Here is a 20,125-nt window from a genome sequence, read left to right on the forward strand (position 1 = left end):
CATCACATGTTTGCACAAGTGCTCTAAACATTTTCAGAGATGCCTGTTACCCACCAGCTGACCGGGTGGTCACTCGGGTTAAACATAATATATAGTATATAATATATATAAGGCTGAACTGACAAAAGATCACCGACTACACCACCAGGTATTATAGGAAAAACCATAAAGCCTTTGAACTAAAACAAACGCTGTTGTGACAGTGACGTACACTGGCTTTATGGTATATATGTATGATTTGTATCACCTTCATGTTTCCTTCTCACCTCATATCCAAACCGATATCATGAGCAGCAGCTTTTACAGCTGTGGCTCCAGCAAACATCAGCTGATACTAGAAATTAATTTTAAATAAATTATAACAACAGCTTATCAAGCTTAAACGTGCTGCTGTTGTTTAGCGCAACATCCACTGGTTTCCTCTTTCTGGCACAAAGTGGGCGATAAACAAACAAGAGAGATGATCAGCTGATCATTGATCAGTTTCATGATTGAAGTAGCAACAGGAGAGAGAGGGAGAGAAAGAGAAGAAGAGGCAGCTGTGCAGCAAAGACAGAATAACTCCAGTTTTGTGTCTTTTTCATTGTAGCTGAAGTACAGGACTAATCGCGTTCCTTTCCCCCTCAATACGGATGTATTGTAATTGGTCCAGCCCACAGTTGATCATGACCAATTGGCTAATCCACCACCTTTCATTGTTTATACCGTTGCAAAATCCAAAACACGTACAAAATTCAAAACACGTACAAAATCCAAAACCCATTCAAACTCCAAAACACGTACGAACTCCAAAACATGTACGAACTCCAAAACACGTACAAACTCCAAAACACGTACAAAATCCAAAACACATGCAAACTCCAAAACACATGAAAAATCCAAAACACGTACAAACTCCAAAACACATGCAAACTCCAAAACACATGCAAATTCCAAAACACATGCAAAATCCAAACACGTACAAAATCCAAAACACATGCAAACTCCAAAACACGTGCAGAATCCAAAACACATGCAAACTCCAAAACACATGCAAAATCCAAAACACATGCAAACTCCAAATCACAACGGAAGTGCTCCAGGACGCTAGGGGCAGTGTTGAGCTCGATTTGCAAAATAAACGGCAAGTTTGTTGCAAACACATGGGCTGTATGGGACAGTCTAGTCTCCATCGCGCTTCCCAGGTTGCCTAGCAACCATGATACTAACCGCTGGAAACGTGTCATACAACTTTGTTTGACAGAAATGAAGAAGAACATATTTTGTTCATTTGTTTGTTTGTTTCTACAAGAGCTTTGTGAGATTTAATAAGTATCTGAGGCTGAGACCACAGGACAGTAAAACATGATTGTTGGGCTTCATTTCTGTACTGAACAGTCATTTAAGATTAGCTAGTAAATAACAATTAGCTAATGTTTTTCATGAGACTAAAGTCATATCACTTTGGTAATGTAATGTAATGTAATGTAATGCTTCTTCCCGCAGGCGATACGGTCTCTCAATCACACCACCACACAGTACTGACCCACACATACAGTTCTTACACACACTGGACATTCTGGACATTGTTTTCACTTCATTACTTAAATCACGCTGCTGTTATTGTGTATATGCTGCTGTTATTGTGTATATATTTATTTATATTTCTTCATACATTCTTATATAGTTCTATATTGTGTATTTTGTTGTACAGTTATTTTATTTTCAACTTTAATTTATATATTTTACCTTATTCTCCCAGTCAAATTTACCCTTCATTCTAATTTGTGTTGTACAGTTATTTCATTTTTAACCTTAATTTATATTTTATTCCTTCCTAGTTAAATTTACCCTTTTTAATTTTTCATATTTATTTCCTATCTTATTCATAGCCTTTTCCTTTTTTTGTTTTCTTTAGGTCACGAGCAGTTGTCCAAGCATTTCACTACATATCGTACTGTGTATGACTGTGTACGTGACAAATAAAATTTGAATTTGAATTTTTAAATATAATATGGCCAATATTATAGTTAATACATGAACATGAACTCTGTGTCAAATACTGAGCCTCAGTACAGATTCAAGTTGCAGTTATTTACATGTCTTCTCACCTAATTAAGTGTGCCTCTTGGCAGAGGCGCACTTAGTTAACTTTTGGCCCCCTAAAAACAGATTTCAAACTTCATTTGTGGTGTGTTGGCTCTCTCTAGTGGTATGTCGGGAGTGGTATGGCCTGTCTACCCGTATTTGGATTACCGTAATGACGAGAATATCAACGGCGCGCACAGCGTCGCTGCTTTAAGGAACCATTGGAATTTTTAAGGTTGCGCGAACCGTTGAATAGTTACGGTAACCGCAAGGGTGTATGCTTGGTGGAACACTCCATATCCCACAAGTCATGGCACGCCTCTACCGACTCAAACAATGGCGGCCACCATTTCGTTTTAATATGTATTTTATTAGTGTTTCTAGGTCGCAAAATAAACTTTTAAGATATTTTCAGGCGAGGATGTAGGTGTGTAAACTTCAAATATCTGCTCGTTTTATCAAGAGATCCCATATTAGCAACAGTTCTCAATTGTGGATCAGGGAAACCGAAGGCAGGAGAAGCAGGCGGCTGCCGGTCAGAGCGTGAGGTGAACTGAATTTCAGGTAAGAAGTTATGAACTGCGCACTCTATTTGTGTCAGATATAAACCGAGTTTAGGTGTAGTTTATTTTCGTTGTGTTGACTTTTTACAATAACTCGTACTGCGTGCTAGCTAGCACGACGGAGTTTCTATACAGCTGTGTGCGCGCTAAGTTACTGATGTTGAACTTTATGACATGCTCCCATGTCATTCTCTCGCCTGTTGAAACTTCAATCATGAAACTGATCAATGATCGGCTTTTCTCTCGTTTGTTTATTGTGCTAAACAACAGCAGCACGTTTAAGCTTGATCAGCTGTTGTTAGAATTCATTTGATTTTAATTTCTAGTATCAGCTGATGTTTGCTGGAGCCACAGCTGTAAAAAAGGGCTGGTCGAAACCAGGAGATGTCCTTACTGAATCATCAGAGCTGAACTGGTGATGGAGAAACAGGTTTACCTTTTAGGTGACATGAATGAGTTGAAGGGAAGTTATGAACTGTTTCTGAGAGACAACTAACACCAAGCTCCTTTTTTTGTGTAGCTGACAGCTGGTAACTGTGCAGGGGCGGATCTAGCAAAGCTTTTGCCAGGGGGCCAGGTAGGGCATTAACAGGGAAAGGGGGACACGAAGATATACTTTTCTTTCTTGCTCTCATATAAAATATTTAGCTTTTATTAAATAGTTATCTGAATCTTACAACCAAAGCTTGTATAATAATACACAAGATTGGCTGTAGACCATTGTTAATCATTCAGAACACTGTGTAAAATAACAAAAAACAAAAAGTGAATATAAAAGTGCATAAATATTTATTTTACCTGTTTGATGTGTGTGGCAGGGCGTGGTCTGCAGTGCTGCTGCAGGGGAGGTGGACCCACGGGCGTAAAGTCTGTGCTCTCTCGGCTGTTTTTTTGGTGTGTGTTGGGCTGTGCGTTGAAAAGCTACAGCTGGCTGTGTGGGTACACCAACCATGTGTGAAAAGTGGTCCATAACGTAATGCTTCAAAGCATGTTCATGCAAACATTGTCGGGTCTGCCGTGGTACAATGCGACTTCTGCTCATGAACCTCTGTGCACAGCGTCTGCAAATCAGGGCTGTACGAAGTCCCCTCATCGTTACACAAAACTGTAAGCTGTCATCTGTGAGGCGCGAGCGGTGTTTGTTTTTACCATAGTTCATGGTGGAGAATGGCTGCTCTGCTGAGTTTTGCTCTCTGTAGCCGTATGAAAGGCAAACTACACTGATTAGCAGCGGCATAGGCACTAGTGATGGGTCGTTCGCGAACGAAATGGCTCTTAGAGCCGACTCTTTGACGTGAACGACGCGAGCCGGCTCCTTATCGCGAGCCGTCACGTGGGGTTTTTTTTCTTTTTCTTTCTCTCACCCTCTCTCTCTCGCCTGCACGTGAGCCTTGTGCTTTACGCTGGGCAGAGGGGGGAGGGGCGGTAGTTACACTCAGTAGCAGGAACAGAGCCAGAGGGAGAGAGAGAGAGAGAGAAAGAGAGCCAGGGACAAAAACGTGACATTAGAAAGGTATAGTAATCATCCACAACTATTTTCGGTTGCAGATGATAAAGGATTCAGAAAGTTTATTCATCCAGGCCCATATGACAGAGAATATGCATGTTCTTTTTGTTTTGATATTTTAATTTATATTTAATTGGGTTGTGGTTTGCAGTGTTTTGTGTTGTTTTCACTTTAAATTTGTAAAAGGAAAAAGCTGAAAATTTAAATAGTTAAAAGTTGAAATGTGAATAGTTGATTTTTGTATTATATGATTTATTTATTACATTTTATGTGGAGTGAATAAATAAAAGTATATTTACGGTGGCCCCTACAGACAAAGCACATACAAACTTCAAATCACGTACGAACTCTCATGCATGTGCAAACTCCAAAACACGTACAAACTCCGAAGCATGTAAAAACTCAGAAGCACATAAAAACTCAAAACACGTACAAAAGACAACAGAAGTGCTCCAGGATGCTGGGCGCAGTGTGGAGCTTTTGGTATCTTGTGGCTACACAAGCCAGCAAGTACCAACAACCGGATTTGGTGTGTGGTAGTAACAGGTAAATGAACTTTTTTTTTTATTATTTGAATATATATGAGTGCCTGTGTATAAATACACAAACAATACACACATGCTTTCAATTGTGTAATTTAAGTGATCTAGTAGCTCTGCTTTGGAAGTTCAGTTCATGCTAGAAATGTTTTTCGGAGTTTGTACGTGTTTTGTCTCTAGGGGCCACCGCATATATTTATATATAAACATACCGGTATATAAATAAAACCACTTTGTTTTACGTTAGTAATTCTTTTTGTGCATAATTTTATATTATTGTTAATAATAAATTAATTAAAGCAACAAAACAACCTGAAGAGCCGGTTCGGAGCCGAAAGAGCCGGCTCTTTTTAGTGAGCCGAACCGAAAGAGCCGGATCTCTAAAAAGAGCCGGAAATCCCATCACTAATAGGCACACTTAAAATTTCTTCTGAAATTTTCGCTTTCTAGTATATATATATACACACACAATTTAACACATATTATACATGATTCTTTAAGAAAGGAAATAAAGGCCGTGTGCCCTGTGCTTCTGTCAGGGCTCTGTGTGCGGGCAGGCGGAGAGGAGGATCCAAACGCAGGACTCAGACACTAACGTGAAACTCAAAAACCTCAGCTTTATTGCTGGTATGAAAACAAAACATGAACTGACCACTGAAATCGGAGAACAGGAACACAGGCATAATCTGAGGGTACGACGCGACACCGAGCATGGGAAAACACAGGGCTTATATACACAGGGTAGTAACGGGGGAATCGGCAATAGCAGTTTCACGTACTTTGATAACGAGTCGGCATGCAAAGTAGAACAGTGCAACCACCCTGCCCCAGTTAAATATTCCATCTGAAAAGATCTCAGAGGCCACTCTCATAAAAACCTTTCTTGTGGGACAAAGCGAAGAGTTATTTATCATTCTAGGGAAAAAGATTGAATAATGGTAAGCAAATAATTTAGTTATTACAGTTATAGTTGAACAAACATGCATATCATAATACTCCACGCCTTTAAAGTTGCCTGAAGAGGCACACAGACAAGTTACCAACCTTTGGAGCTCTACATTTCCATCCAGCTCGTCTCCAATATGCTGCAGGCACTGAGCAAGCTTCTTATGTTTTGGGTCAGTCAGCTGGCTTCCATCAAGCTGTTCTCTCGTCACTGCACTATTGCCATCTCTTTGCCTCTGAACTCGCTCATAGATGAAACTATACAGCACAAATACACAACAGTAAGCCATCTTACACTTTCTCTAGTTCAACAGCAAGAAACCAAAGTGAAGGGGTTAAGATGACCTGGTTACCTAAGCTGGTTGTCATCATTGAACCTTGGCACATTAGCACTTTCAAAATGGACTGTTACTTATATATAGCACTTTACTACTCTCTTTGAGTGTCGAATGTGTTTTCTTACAACAAGCCTCGTTCACATATGATACATATTTTCTCTGTGCCAAAGCACTTTTAACCCAGCATTAGGACACTAGCACTCTGACGGATGTGCCAAGGTCAACATGAGATTCACTATTTATGTTGACATGCAACCTAGAAGATCAAACAAATAGCTTTGCAATTGGTAGGCGATCAGCTCTTCCTTCTGAAACAAGTCAACAAAGGCACTCAAACTCCTTACACCCAACCCCTTATATCAAGTTGATTTCCTTCACAAAAATGATATATTCCACATATAACTGCTACCCAAGAGTGTAGTGTGTACTCACTCCTGTAACAAAATAGTTCCGACTTCCAGTATCTGATCTCCGGAATTCCATGAAAGACAAAGGTAGACACTCATTAGATGACTCAAATGCTGATAAATAAGCATTGCGCCAAATTATTATGAGATCACTTTAGATGACAGAAAAATTATACGTCAATTCTCAGTTTCATCGTACGTATTTTTTTTCGTAACAATTAGTTTAAACACGTTTTTAAAACTATTGTTTTTGTAAATTATTTATATCTCCTGTTGAACTCAACTCTAGACACCTGTTTGTCCGTAACATATACAAAGGCAATACATCAAATTTGGTGTTAGTTATTTAGTTGATAGTATTAATTTAAGTTAATTCACGTTAAAAACTGCCGTAACTGCCCAGTCAACACACATATGTGGGGCCCAAATAGGGAGCAGCAGGGCTAATATTTGGGGCCCACTTGGGAAACCCAACTGGGGTCCAGCTAATTTTGTCCTCAGTTTCCATGGTGGCCCCAAATGTGTTTGCCCACATAGGTTAATGACGGGCCCTGGATGGGCCCCAAATCCGGCCCAGCGAATAAACAAGTGTGGGACCCAGATGGGTAGAAGTGGGTCTGATAGTTGGGGCCCACTTGGGTTACCCACCTGGGACCCAGCTACTTTTTCCTCAGTTTTCATGGTGGCCCCAAGTGTGTTTGCCCAGATGGGTTAATGATGGGCCCCGGATGGGTCCCAAATCAGGCCCAGCCAACAAACGAGTGTGAGGCCCAGATGGGTAGAAGCGGGTCTGATATTTGGGGCCCACCTGGGTTACCCACCTGGGACCCAGCTACTTTTGTCCTCAGTTTCCATGGCGGCCCCAAGTGTGTTTGCCCAGATGGGTTAATGGCGGGCCCTGGATGGGCCCCAAATCAGGCCCAGCCAATAAACAAGTGTGGGACCCAGATTGGTAGAAGCGGGTCTGATATTTGGGGCCCACCTGGGTTACCCACCTGGGACCCAGCTACTTTTTCCTCAGTTTCCATGGTGGCCCCAAATGTGTTTGCCCAGATGGGTTAATGATGGGCCCCAAATCAGATCCAACCAAAAAAAGATGTGTGGGGCCCATATGCATAGAAGCGGGTCTGATATTTGGGGCCCCCCTGGGTTACCCATCTGGGACCCAGCTACTTTTGTCCTCAGTTTCCATGGTGACCCCAAATGTGTTTGCCCAGATGGGTTAATAATGGGCCCCAAACCAGATCCAATCAAAAAAACATGTGTGGGGCCCATATGCATAGAAGCGGGTCTGATATTTGGGGCCCACACGGGTTACCCACCTGGGACCCAGCTATTTTTGTCCTCCATTTCCATGGTGGCCCCAAGTGTGCTTGCCCAGATGGGATTTTGGATAATACAGTAAGCTAAAATTTAAATCACCTGTACAACAAAGTCAGTTTATCTTTTTTATTAATACTGATTAATATGAAATTTTAAAACAGTATGCAGTATAACAGTAATTTTTTATATACTATACAAATATTTTTTTTTGTTTAGAGAACATTTTGACAAAAAAGGTCCCTAGTATACACAAAACAATAACAAATCAATGTTATACAGTTTAAAAGAAAAAGAAATGCACTGAAACACAGCTTCTCACTCATTCACTGATCCATTGGTCCTGAAAAAAAGTGCACTTTTTCACAAATAACATCAGATTTGCAATACTACTGGAGTTGTTTTGAAAGTTGTGCTGAACAAGTTGTTTGACCTCCTACATTGAACTCTTTGAAGACCATGAGTATCCATGGTAACAGAAAAGCTATTTACAAAAGGATTAACCAAGTAGGCACTCAAAAATCAAATTAAAAGACATCTACATAGTTACATTGATAAGTGTTGTGGGGTGTCTCAGTGATGGACAAAGCTTAGAACAGGCACGTGGTTAACCAGTTGCATGGTGCAGAAACAATCACCTCATAGTAAACACAAAACAGAATGGATGATTGTGGATTTCAGGGGGAACAGGAGTAAACAAAGCACGGTTTACATGCTGAGAGACGAGGGAGAAGACTGGAAATGTAACAACGACTACATCTACCAAGGAGAGAACAGATTCTACTTCTTGAGGTGTGTGCTGGATGGGCACCGAAGATTTTCATGTAAAACAAAAATAGGGCCATCAGATAAAGTTTGGGAACTACTACTTTAATGTCTGCACCAAGATGTGGAATATCTTCTACAAGTCTCTTGTGGAAATTCCAATCTGCTTCCCAGCCATTTGTTAGGGCAGCAGTATCAGAGTCTGTGAGTTTGAAGTCACACTGGTGACACACTGGTAAAGAAGGCTGGCGCTGGAGTTCCTGGAGCTGATTGTGCAAAGAAGAATATTGCACAAACTGCTAAACATAACTGGAAATTGTTCACATACCGTAACACAGTGAGGAACCAAAAAATGGTTTAGTGAGAGCCGTCTTCAAGTATGCTGCAAACCAGAGAGAAATATGTGGTCATTCCTGGCAGCAGCCATCACCCTCCAGAACAACCTGAGCTGATGAGCCCCCCCCCCAAAAAAAACAACCCAAACATAATTTCCCTCAATAATAAAGTATTTCTAATTAATTTCATCTCCACAGTCTATCTAAACCGAGTCACTAAGGTATACCTCTCTTGCACGCGACACTGTGCCCTTGCTAGGGCTGCTCGATTATGGCAAAAATGATAATCACGATTATTTTCACTGGAATTGAGATCTCGATTATTTGACGATATTTATTTAACCCTTTAAGACCTACTATAGAACCAAGTCCGCCAGAGCTTATATTATTTTTTTACATGTTGTAGTGCCATTTGTGGGAGCATTTTAATTTGCTATGCAACTGTTATAGCCCATATTTTAATAATATGTATGCATTAAGTCCATAGTAACTACATTAATTGCAAAAAAGTGCAATAAACTACAAAAAAAATTGAAAATCATTTTTGTTTTTTTTACATATATTTCTACTTGGAGAAATTTAAGAGGCTTATCCCTCAAAACTTTAAATACAAAAAAGTTGCAAAAAATAGTTTACAACAACAGGAAATTTATTTTGAGTGTCTTCATAGTTTTATTTTGGAGATACAGCAATTTTTATATACTGCAGGAAAAACGAAAAAACAATCCTATGATGCAAATTTGCAAAGAAAACAGCATGTGCATCAAAATAAACTATTTCCAGCAGTGCAATTCGAGTTCTAAGCATCTCAGAAACTATTCAGAAAAGTCAAACATGACCAGTATAGGCTTTTAAGGCCTACGAGTAAAAAATGACGTCACTTCCGGTTTCGGGCAGGAAATGGCGGATATGCGGTAGTTCGCGCTGACCTCTGTTTCAATGTGGGAAGTGTTACGAATAGCTGATCGGATCGGCAAAGCGTGTTTCTGGAATATTGTGTTTTTGTTGCTGCAAGCGCTTTTTATGCAGTTTTTGCAAAGCTTTATGTGGAAGGAAACCGTGACCGAGGACAAGCTGATGGCATCAGATGTAAGTACAACTCCTCCGGGTTATTGCGCTAGCTTACACGGTTCCGGTCCTACAGGGATTTAAAAATAGTTACACAAAACGGAGCGTGCTGCTCGACCGGCTTTAAAGGGTTAACAATGACTTTAAAAAATAATATAAAATAGTGTGCAACACCACTGAAGTTTTTTTTTTACCTCTCTTTTCAGCCAACGGCAGTCACTCTCTCCTCTCCAAATAACTTCTGCTTAGCTTTCCGAGCTTCCCTCGGGTCCTCTTAATCAGCGGTCTCCAACCTTTTTTGCGCCACGGACCAGTTTATGCCCGACAATATTTTCACGGACCGGCCTTTAAGGTGTCGCGGATAAATGAGGGAGGGGCTAATAATCGGCTCCGTCATTTTTAATGATCGTTGAAAGCCCAGATCGTAATCGTGATTAAAATTCGATTAATTGAGCAGCCCTAGCCCTTGCCATGCGATTTCCTCCTCTATCTCTTGTACCAATAAACCACTTAGATGCTGCCTTTTCTGCCTCTTTTCTGGTAATCTGGCTTGTAAGAGCATTTTTTTTCAAGCTGCCTGTAAAGCACAGATATTGACCACAAGAAAGTGAGACTTTATTACTGAATCTAGACACAGCTGTAATTCTCTTTTTTTTGTTACATACTTATATTTATACTGTGACACAGCATAAGATGTCACATAAATGTTGAACCAAAGTATAAAAACCTTAAGTCAGTGATTAAATTGATTGGAAGACTGACTACAGCTGAAGTGAGCATCTGTTATTCAAACATCAACAAAATATCTTACAAACTAATGAGCTTACCATATAGCACTTCAAAAATTTTAAGCCCTCGAAATTCCCGCTTTCCATGGTGCCCAACGAAGTTATATTGCCTGGATAGAGCATTGTCCATAATGAAAGCCATCATTCTTCTGGTGGCTTCATCAACAGTGCTCCCTCCGATCTCTGCCACAACAGCAACCTTAGGACACACAAGGACAATAATTTTACTGACAGTAGTACCATCAGTCACACCTAAAAGAAAACCTGCATAGCTACACAGTAATTAGGCTTAAATGCAAAGAGCTAAATGACTGATCCACCAAAAGTATTTTCTTAAGGTTTGGCGTGGCACAACTTGTAAAGTACAACTTATTTTATTTTCAAAAACAGCAACTTTTGTGAAGCTCACCTTCCACTACTTCATTGAACTGACCATGTTTGAACAAACACCAACTTTCCTTGATCATGGTAAATGGCCTGTATTTATATAGCGCTTTACTAGTCCCTAAGGACCCCAAAGCGCTTTACATATCCAGTCATCCACCCATTCACACACACATTCACACACTGGTGATGGCAAGCTACATTGTAGCCACAGCCACCCTGGGGCGCACTGACAGAGGCGAGGCTGCCACTGGGCCCTCTGACCACCACCAGTAGGCAACGGGTTAAGTGTCTTACCCAAGGACACAATGACCGAGACTGTCCAAGACGGGGCTCGAACCGGCAACCTTCCGATTACAAGGCGAACTCCCAACTCTTGAGCCACGATCGCCCGTCATAACTGCTAGCATAAAACGCAGATTGAGGCATTAATCAATGACTATTGTTATTACATCATTATTATTTACCACTTCTTTCAGGAAGACAGGGTCTATCAGTTTTTGCTCCACTACTTCCACGTCTGCGACTGTCCGGAGAGGAAAAACAGCACCCTCGGGTAATACTGCAGCAACTGGTCCATCACGTTGTTTGAGGAGAGACTGTAGCATTCGACTTTGGATCCTCTGAGTCTCCTTAATGTCTTCCAGGAGGGTTAGAACACGTACAAACATGCTGGTATTGGTGGCTTGTACAAGTTGTCTTGGAACTGGTTGTGAAACCACAGGTGAAGGAGTTGAGGGTGGTGGTAGCTAAACAAATGGATGAGTGATGTTCTGGTGGGGAGTTTCACTTGAATGTCTATTCTCCATTGCTGATGGTGATGAGGTCTCTGGCTGTTCCGCAGCGTTGTCCCAATCCTCATCCGAGCTTGACTGGATCACTGGCCTTAAAATGAATTTTAAAAAATATTAAAAAACCCCACAAACAATTTAGTTACTGGTTAGTCCTACAAACTAAAAACATTAATGTATAGTCCGGCATCAAAAGGAGTCTAAAACTGATTTTTAAAAGTCAAAAAGTTACAAAGTGCTATTTTAAGATCATATCTAAATCTGGTGAGCAGCAATGGTCTGCTAAAGACACTGTCAATTTTTTTTTGTTTTTCTTATAATCACCACGATAAATTGTTGCTTTTAAGGCGTTTTTAAGAAACATAATTACCTCCTTTTCCGCTTCCCTTTTCCCAATCTGCTTCCAGAATCCGACTCAGTCTGCAGATCAGAGGTTGCTTCAGACCTCCGCAGTTTCACCCTGGCATTTTCATAGTTTTCTGTAAATTTTTGACATACATCAACAAAATGTTGTTAGTGAAATTACAGGGAAATTTTTTGTTCTGTCTTTAATGACAGAATATTTGGTAGCATTAAATAAAAATGCTTCTTACCAGCTTTCCCCACGGTGTGAACTCTGTACTGTGACCAGTTTGTATCTGGAGTAACTCCATCCTTTACAGCCTTATTGATATTGACTCTCCCTGGTGGCCAGAAACAAGAATCTTCCGCTGGTCCTGTAAACCACTTGCAAGGAATTATGGATACACCTCCACCATCCAGAAAATCAACAACTGCAAATGGTAGCATGCTGGTGAGAAAGCAAAAAGAAGCCAACTAGTACAGCAGTGGCAATGCCATATATCCAGACTTCACTGGCAAAAGCACCATTTTCTGTTTTAATTCATCAAGTAATACAAGATGCATTTGTTTAGACAGATTTGAAACAAAGTAAATTCCAAGGCATGTTGAGTCCAATGGATAGCTGAAAAAGGCATTACAGTTTTCAAAGATAGATATTTTTCTTTAGATATTTAGAAGTCAATGTGGGCAAAGATCTACTTCTATATAATAAGCTCTAGTACATCAATCTTTATTATTTTCAGCTCATGATTTATTTCCATTTTTCAGCAAAGCAGCCTTTGAACTATACACAGCACCTGCAAAGGGAGTTTTTCCTTCCCATTGTCACCAAAGTGCTTGCTCATAGGGGGTCATATGATTGTTGGATTTTTCTCTGTATGTATTATTGTAGGGTCTACCTTACAGTATAAAACACCTTGAGGCGACTGATGTTGTGATTTAGTGCCGTATAAATAAAACTGAATTGAATTGAACCATCTCACAAGCTTACTCACAATTAGGGGTAGGTTTCAATAACTGATTTTCCGATTAAAATCGATTTTAGTTTGAATTAAGTGCTATGGATTCATTAAAATCCTGAATTGACTTTTAAATTTAAATGTACTTTGCCAGAAACGCCAGAATCTCAGGCTACGTCCACACGAACATGGGTATTTTTGAAAACGCAGATAGTTTCTATGCGTTTGGGCCTTTCCTCCACATGTAAACGGCGTTTTGGGTCACTGAAAACAGAGATTTTTAAAAACTCCTGCCAGGGTGGAGATTTTCGAAAACTCAGTTTTTGTGTTTAAGTATGGATGAGGAAAACGCAGATTTAGTCACGCAACGTCAAAGATGTGTGCCGTTTTTGACGTCACGCTGTGCGCCACATTATTGTTTACATGAGATTAATTTCTACAATAAATAAATACTGTTGCTGTTAATCTTACCATCTGCAGTGTTCACACGCTTACATATACACATGCAGTTACTGTCCCTGCATTTAGAAAGACAGAGGCGTCAGAGTGAACTTCTACATTGAACACAGACGCTCTCACAACCCAAAATCCCGACATCAGTTTTGAATAAATGTTTTTTTTTTTTTTAATTAAACTACTTATGCTGTATGCATTTTGTTCATTCCTAAGTTGCGAGTCTACATCAGCCAAAATATTGTCTTTAGCTAATAACATTTGAAATGATGAAGGCACTTGAAAAGTAACACAAAATTAGCTGCCTTTTCAGAAAAATACAAAAACTTTTCAGAAGTACTTAAAGTTTTGTGAGGGCACAAAACCCTGTTTACTCTTTCCCTCCTAGGCTTCTAGACTTCTGATTGGCCAACATTTAGTTTTTAGCGTTTACATGTGGACGGAGATATTTGTTCAAAACTGCACGTGTGGACTGGACTTTTTGTTTGTTTGTTTGTTTTTAAACAAAAAGGTAAAATCTCTGTTTTCAAAAAGACCCCTGTACATGTGGACATACAGTGGGGTAAAAAAGTATTTAGTCATCCACCGATTGTGCAAGTTCCCCCACTTAAAATGATGACAGAGGTCAGTAATTTGCACCAGAGGTACACTTCAACTGTGAGAGACAGAATGTGGAAAAAAAAATCCATGAATCCACATGGTAGGATTTGTAAAGAATTTATTCGTAAATCAGGGTGGAAAATAAGTATTTGGTCAATAATAAAAATACAACTCAATACTTTGTAACATAACCTTTGTTGGCAATAACAGAGGTCAAATGTTTACTATAGGTCTTTACCAGGTTTGCACACACAGTAGCTGGTATTTTGGCCCATTCCTCCATGCAGATCTTCCCGAGAGCAGTGATGTTTTGGGGCTGTCGCCGAGCAACACGGACTTTCAACTCCCACCACAGATTTTCTATGGGGTTGAGGTCTGGAGACTGGCTAGGCCACTCCAGGACTTTCAAATGCTTCTTATGGAGCCACTCCTTTGTTGCCTGGGCGGTGTGTTTTGGATCATTGTCATGTTGGAAGACCCAGCCTCGTTTCATCTTCAAAGTTCTCACTGATGGAAGGAGGTTTTGGCTCAAAATCTCACGATACATGGCCCCATTCATTCTGTCCTTAACACGGATCAGTCGTCCTGTCCCCTTGGCAGAAAAACAGCCCCATAGCATGATGTGTCCACCCCCATGCTTCACAGTAGGTATGGTGTTCTTGGGATGCAACTCAGTATTCTTCTTCCTCCAAACACGACGAGTTGAGTTTATACCAAAAAGTTCTACTTTGGTTTCATCTGACCACATGACATTCTCCCAATCCTCTGCTGTATCATCCATGTGCTCTCTGGCAAACTTCAGACGGGCCTGGACATGCACTGGCTTCAGCAGCGGAACACGTCTGGCACTGCGGGATTTGATTCCCTGCCGTTGTAGTGTGTTACTGATGGTGACCTTTGTTACTTTGGTCCCAGCTCTCTGCAGGTCATTCACCAGGTCCCCCCGTGTGGTTCTGGGATCTTTGCTCACCGTTCTCATGATCATTTTGACCCCACGGGATGAGATCTTGCGTGGAGCCCCAGATCGAGGGAGATTATCAGTGGTCTTTCTGATGATTGCTCCCACAGTTGATTTTTTCACACCAAGCTGCTTGCCTATTGTAGATTCACTCTTCCCAGTCTGGAACAAATCAACAACACCTCAAATCAAGAACACCTATATTTTATTTGCTTTTTCTGGAAAAATGAGAACAATGGCAAGAAAAATGATGATGTCTTCTACAGAAATAGAGTGCTCACTGATCTGCCTCTCTGACTGCTGTGCATGCTCCTAACACAGGGACAAAAGCTGAGGAATGAAGCTAATAAAGACAACACCAAAGCAGTTTTGGTTGCTCTGATAGTGAAAATACCCTCCCGTATTCCTCTTAAAAAATTAGAACTTCGTTAATTTGGTCTAATACAGTCCTTTATTAATACTAATCATAGAGAAAAACCAAGATAATGTTTAAGTACAACTTGATGTTAAGTACACGCAGTAATTAATTTTGGTGCTAGTTAAGCAGTATACAGGACACCAGACAATGCTTTCAAACTGTGAAAATTGGCTAAATCCAACATTACGTAAAAATTTCAACTAGCTTAGCCTTGCTTGAGTGCTAGGAAAAAGTTCGCCAGCACTTGTGCCATACATTACTTTGCAGCATCATAACTTTGTAAACATTTCATTTATACTCATTCAAATTAAGTCAAAAAAGTTCTTACCCTTAGTGCAGATAAGTCCGTAGCTCAAAGATTAGTGATGTGCGATACCACTGATTTCCTTTCCGATCCGATACCAAGTAATATTCAGGGTGGTATCGACGATACTGATCCGATACCGAAATTATAGCATCATAATGATTACAGGACATCAGATTACTTGTTCTTATCACTTAATACATTCATAATACATTCATAATCTTCATACATTCTTATATATTTCTATACTGTGTATTTTGTTGTACAGTTATTTTATTTTCAACTTTAATTTATATATTTTATCTTGTTCTTTCCCAGTTAAATTTACCCTTCATTCTAATTTGTTGTTGTACAGTTATTTCATTTTTAACTTTCATTTTTATATTTTATTTTATTCCTTCCTAGTTAAATTGACCCTTTTTAATTTTCATATTTATTTCCTATCTTATTCATAGCCTTTTTTTTTTCTTTAGGTCACGAGCAGTTGTGTAAGCATTTCACTGCATATCATACTGTGTATGACTGTGTATGTGACAAATAAAATTTGAATTTGAATTTAATAATGTAGGGTTCATCATATAGAAATAAAAAAAAAAATGAAGTTGTGTGCTATTTGAAATGTTGCCTGCCTGCAGCACTAAAGGACCCGTGAGAGACGTCTGTCTCGCCCTAGCAGCACCTGTCCCTCTCCTCCTCTTCAGTTCATCTCAACATACTGTAACAGCCGTTATGGTGTGGTGTCCCTTTAAGACACCCAAGTCGAGGGTTGATGGTGTCATCAGTGTGTGCCACTGCTCTCTCGCTCTCTCTCTCTGTGATTATGAGGACACGTGCCTTCACGCTCGTGCTTAACGAGGGACGGACTTATGTTTTCTTTTCGAGACCCTTTTTTTTGTTTTGTTTGCAGCGCTTGGGTTGTATGAACGCTGGGCATTTTGTTGTTGAGCCGCAGCCGTTCAGCCGGGCTTTTATACGGTTGCTGAAGAATGCGTATTAAAGAACCACCGTGGATTACTGATACCAGTGTGGGTGTGTATCCTTCCGCCTAGCCTGCTAGGTGTTTTGCCGCCTCTTCTCAACCACACAACACAACCCAACGTTACAATACGCTCGTCATATTCTGTGATATGGTTTACTCTGAGGTGTTTGACAAGGTTAGTGATTTTGCCACAATTGTGGCATACATGCCAACCCTCCCAATTTTTCCGGGAGAATCCCAAATTTCAGTGCCCCTCCCGAAAATCTCCCTTAGCCACCATTCTCCCGGATTTCTCCCGATTTTCCACCCGGACAACAAAATTGAAAAACCATATCGCAGAATTCATAGCGTGGCCCAGCCAATTCCAGTTTCCAACAACGGCGGCAGCGACTTAGTTTTAATATTACTCTTATTTGTCTTTCTGGGTCGCAAAAAAACTTTTAACATGTTTTCAGGTGAGAATGTAGCTGTGTAAACTTCAAATATCTAAGCTGACTCACACATTGTTTTCAAACCCCCGCGGTCTTTCACTACTCGGGTTAAACATAAGTCACTTTGATAACTTAAAAATGTTATTGTTTGGCTTTTTCAGTGTTTTATTTGTTCGTGAGTAAATCGGTTTGGATGAGATTAAAGTTATTAGATTAGATTAAATAAAATTTAACTTTATTAATCCCTCGGGAGGGTTCCTCCGGGGTTTTCACACAGCTGAATAAACGCCAAACAGAAAACTAATTAAACAAAGTGAAACGGTCGAGAGTTTACGTCAGTGCCCAGTTATATTTTAGATAGCAAGGAGCAGACGGCAGAGTTTCACTCCACCGAGGGAGCTCGTGACGTACTACCCAGCTTTCTTTAGACCGCGAAGGCCGGGTCCTCAGGTAGAAGCAGCCTCTGAATTTGGACACCCCGCTGTTTCCGGACATTTAACGTATTTTATCCGATAAATAAACACTGTAAAATGTATTTATCCCCCCCCAACAGCCCTTTTGAATATCTCCATAGTGTGGCCACAACACCTCATGTTTTTGCCACATGTATCGCAAACCACGTCTCAGCTTTTGTGGAGGTAAAATACGTTCGCACATGACTCCAATTATGCTCAGCCATTGTTGTGAGTGCGCGCGCCAAGGGGCTGCGAGACATTTATACAGCCGTATTACGCACATGACTATGAAAGGCGGAAGAGAAAGTAGTTCTTTTGAATGTAGACAATCCGAATGTTATAGTTTCTTTCCACTGTGTTCCTGTTAATGATAAACTACAAATTTACTCTAAATTACTAAAATATCGATATTCTAATGTGAGAATCGATTCTAGAACATAAATGATTGGTATCGGAGGAATCGATATTTCAGGATCGATCCGCACATCACTATCAAAGATGCACTTAATCCAAAAATTGCCAGCTTAACTGTCAGCTTTGTCCAAGGGCGCGAAATGAAGAATGTTCCAGAATGGGGGTGACGGGTTTAAGAAAACCTCGTGATATTTCATTAAATAACGCGAGATTTCGAAAAGCACTCCTACATAGAGTGAATTTTTTTTCCCATTTAAATGTAAAACCATTTATTTTATTTTATTAAGCGTCTTTATTAAGTCACATCTGTTCTTTGTGTTTCACTTATATTAATATGTTTTATATGTATATTTTGTTATTAATTAAATATACATATGCTGCCTCTGGCATAATTTATTATCAGTTATTTCATCTTAATTCATGTTTATATTTACACATGACTAATAATTATACTTACCTAAGGTCGTTAAACTCAGTTGCCTGTTCATGCAACTTCCCATATATTACCCATATGGTGCCCATAGAACATAGCCCATCTGGGCTGTCTCAGATGGGTCCTACTTGGTTAACCCAGGTGGGTCCCAGATGGATGCCCATTGTAAGCCCATCCCCACTTGGAACCCCCATAGCCCATGTGGGGCCCACATACTGGTGTTTACTGGGTGAGGCAATTTGCCATTTTTTTAATGTCAAACGAATGCTGTTTCCAAATGTGTACCTTTCGCTTTTGGTCAAACGCGTTTGCTTACTCTTTGTAACGCGAACATCTACACAACGCAGTGCTAACGCAAAGCTAACGTTTAGCTACTTTTGCTAAGCTAAGCCCTATCCATGTTAACGATACACTTAGCAAGCAATAAAGCAGCAAACTGAATGTTAACTGTTAAAGCGCCACATTATCTGTGTCTATTGGACTCCCACCGACTCTGTCAGAGTCGAAATATATATATTTTATTTGTTGACGATAGCTGCTACTACCTTGATCACATCCTCCTGGGTGTGATGCCATCTTGTTTTCTGTTTGGGTCGTTTCTGGTTCCCGTGCAATCACGTGATAACAGTTATTTGTTCGTACCAGTGGGCGGCACTTGTCACCCTCACTTTTTCACCCTCTAGTTTAATTTACAAATATACAAATAGAACTATAGGCAACAGAAATAGGGAAAAACTATAATGTCCCCTACCGAACGTAAAGTGGTACGATAACTCTGTAATTTTAGTCCAAAAAAAGTCTGTTATATCTTTTTTTAGCCTCGCCTAAATGAACGTCATTTCCCGTACCTCGGTGTCTTCCGTCCGTCGCGCGCATACACAGGCCTCTTTACGACTCGGCTGGCAAAGATGGCGGATGCACAAGTATGTTCAGCAAAACGGCGTGGTGACTTTAAATCGACATATTTACACTTTAATAAACCTTTTACTCATCTAGAATTAAGTATATGTCATTATAGTGTTCTTATATTTGTTCCTGAGTCACTTCAAACTACATTTACGTGCTTATAGTCAACATTTTTTGCTCCTCTGTACTCCCTCGTGCAGCACTCAAGTAGCCGGAATGGTAGCTTGGTTAGCTTAGCGTGCTATTACTTACCATTCCCTGTTGATACGGCTTCCACTCTTTGCATGTTGTGCGTGTTAAGTCTTAGCGTGTAGGCACGTCTTCTGTAACTTGTTAGGCTGCATGTCATATTAACCACATATATTTATATATAAACATATATAAATAAAACCACTTTTTTTTTACGTTAGTAATTCCTTTTGTGCATAATTTTATATTACTGTTAATAATAAATTAATTAAAGCAACAAAACAACCTGAAGAGCCGGTTCGGAGCAGAAAGAGCCGGCTCTTTTTAGTGAGCCGAACCGAAAGAGCCGGATCTCTAAAAAGAGCCGGAAATCCCATCACTAGTCCTAAGCATCCCAGAAACAATACAGAAAGTCATAAAGTCAAACATAACTTTTATAAACACCAGTGTAGGCTCATGAGGCCCTG

The 20,125-nt window shown here is 40.1% G+C and overlaps 1 protein-coding gene across 4 annotated transcripts in view; it reads right to left on the reverse strand.

Moving 5' to 3' along the window:
• Positions 1 to 20,125, reverse strand: part of LOC147314283 (uncharacterized) — an 89,567-nt gene that overhangs the window by 58,772 nt on the left and 10,670 nt on the right. For 2 of the 4 annotated variants that reach the window (XR_015124630.1, XR_015124628.1), the window contains exons 1-2: positions 6,392 to 6,569; positions 5,721 to 5,879 (exon numbers count right to left, since the gene is read on the reverse strand). Coding sequence is in view for 1 of the 4 variants with exons in the window: in XM_086261101.1 (XP_086117227.1) it covers positions 11,776 to 11,911; positions 12,188 to 12,296; positions 12,411 to 12,607 (442 nt within the window). In the remaining 3 variants the exon portion in view is untranslated. Of the gene's footprint in view, positions 1 to 5,720; positions 5,880 to 6,391; positions 6,570 to 8,779; positions 11,912 to 12,187; positions 12,297 to 12,410; positions 12,608 to 20,125 lie in introns of those variants that run through there. The other 2 variants (XR_015124629.1, XM_086261101.1) reach the window with 2 other exon arrangements.

The sequence above is a fragment of the Aulonocara sp. 'chitande type north' Nkhata Bay genome, linkage group LG14, assembly GCF_057382095.1.
Source record: "Aulonocara sp. 'chitande type north' Nkhata Bay isolate Kocher_YH1m ecotype deep benthic linkage group LG14, A_spYH_male_GT1.1, whole genome shotgun sequence".
Taxonomy (NCBI): domain Eukaryota; kingdom Metazoa; phylum Chordata; class Actinopteri; order Cichliformes; family Cichlidae; genus Aulonocara; species Aulonocara sp. 'chitande type north' Nkhata Bay.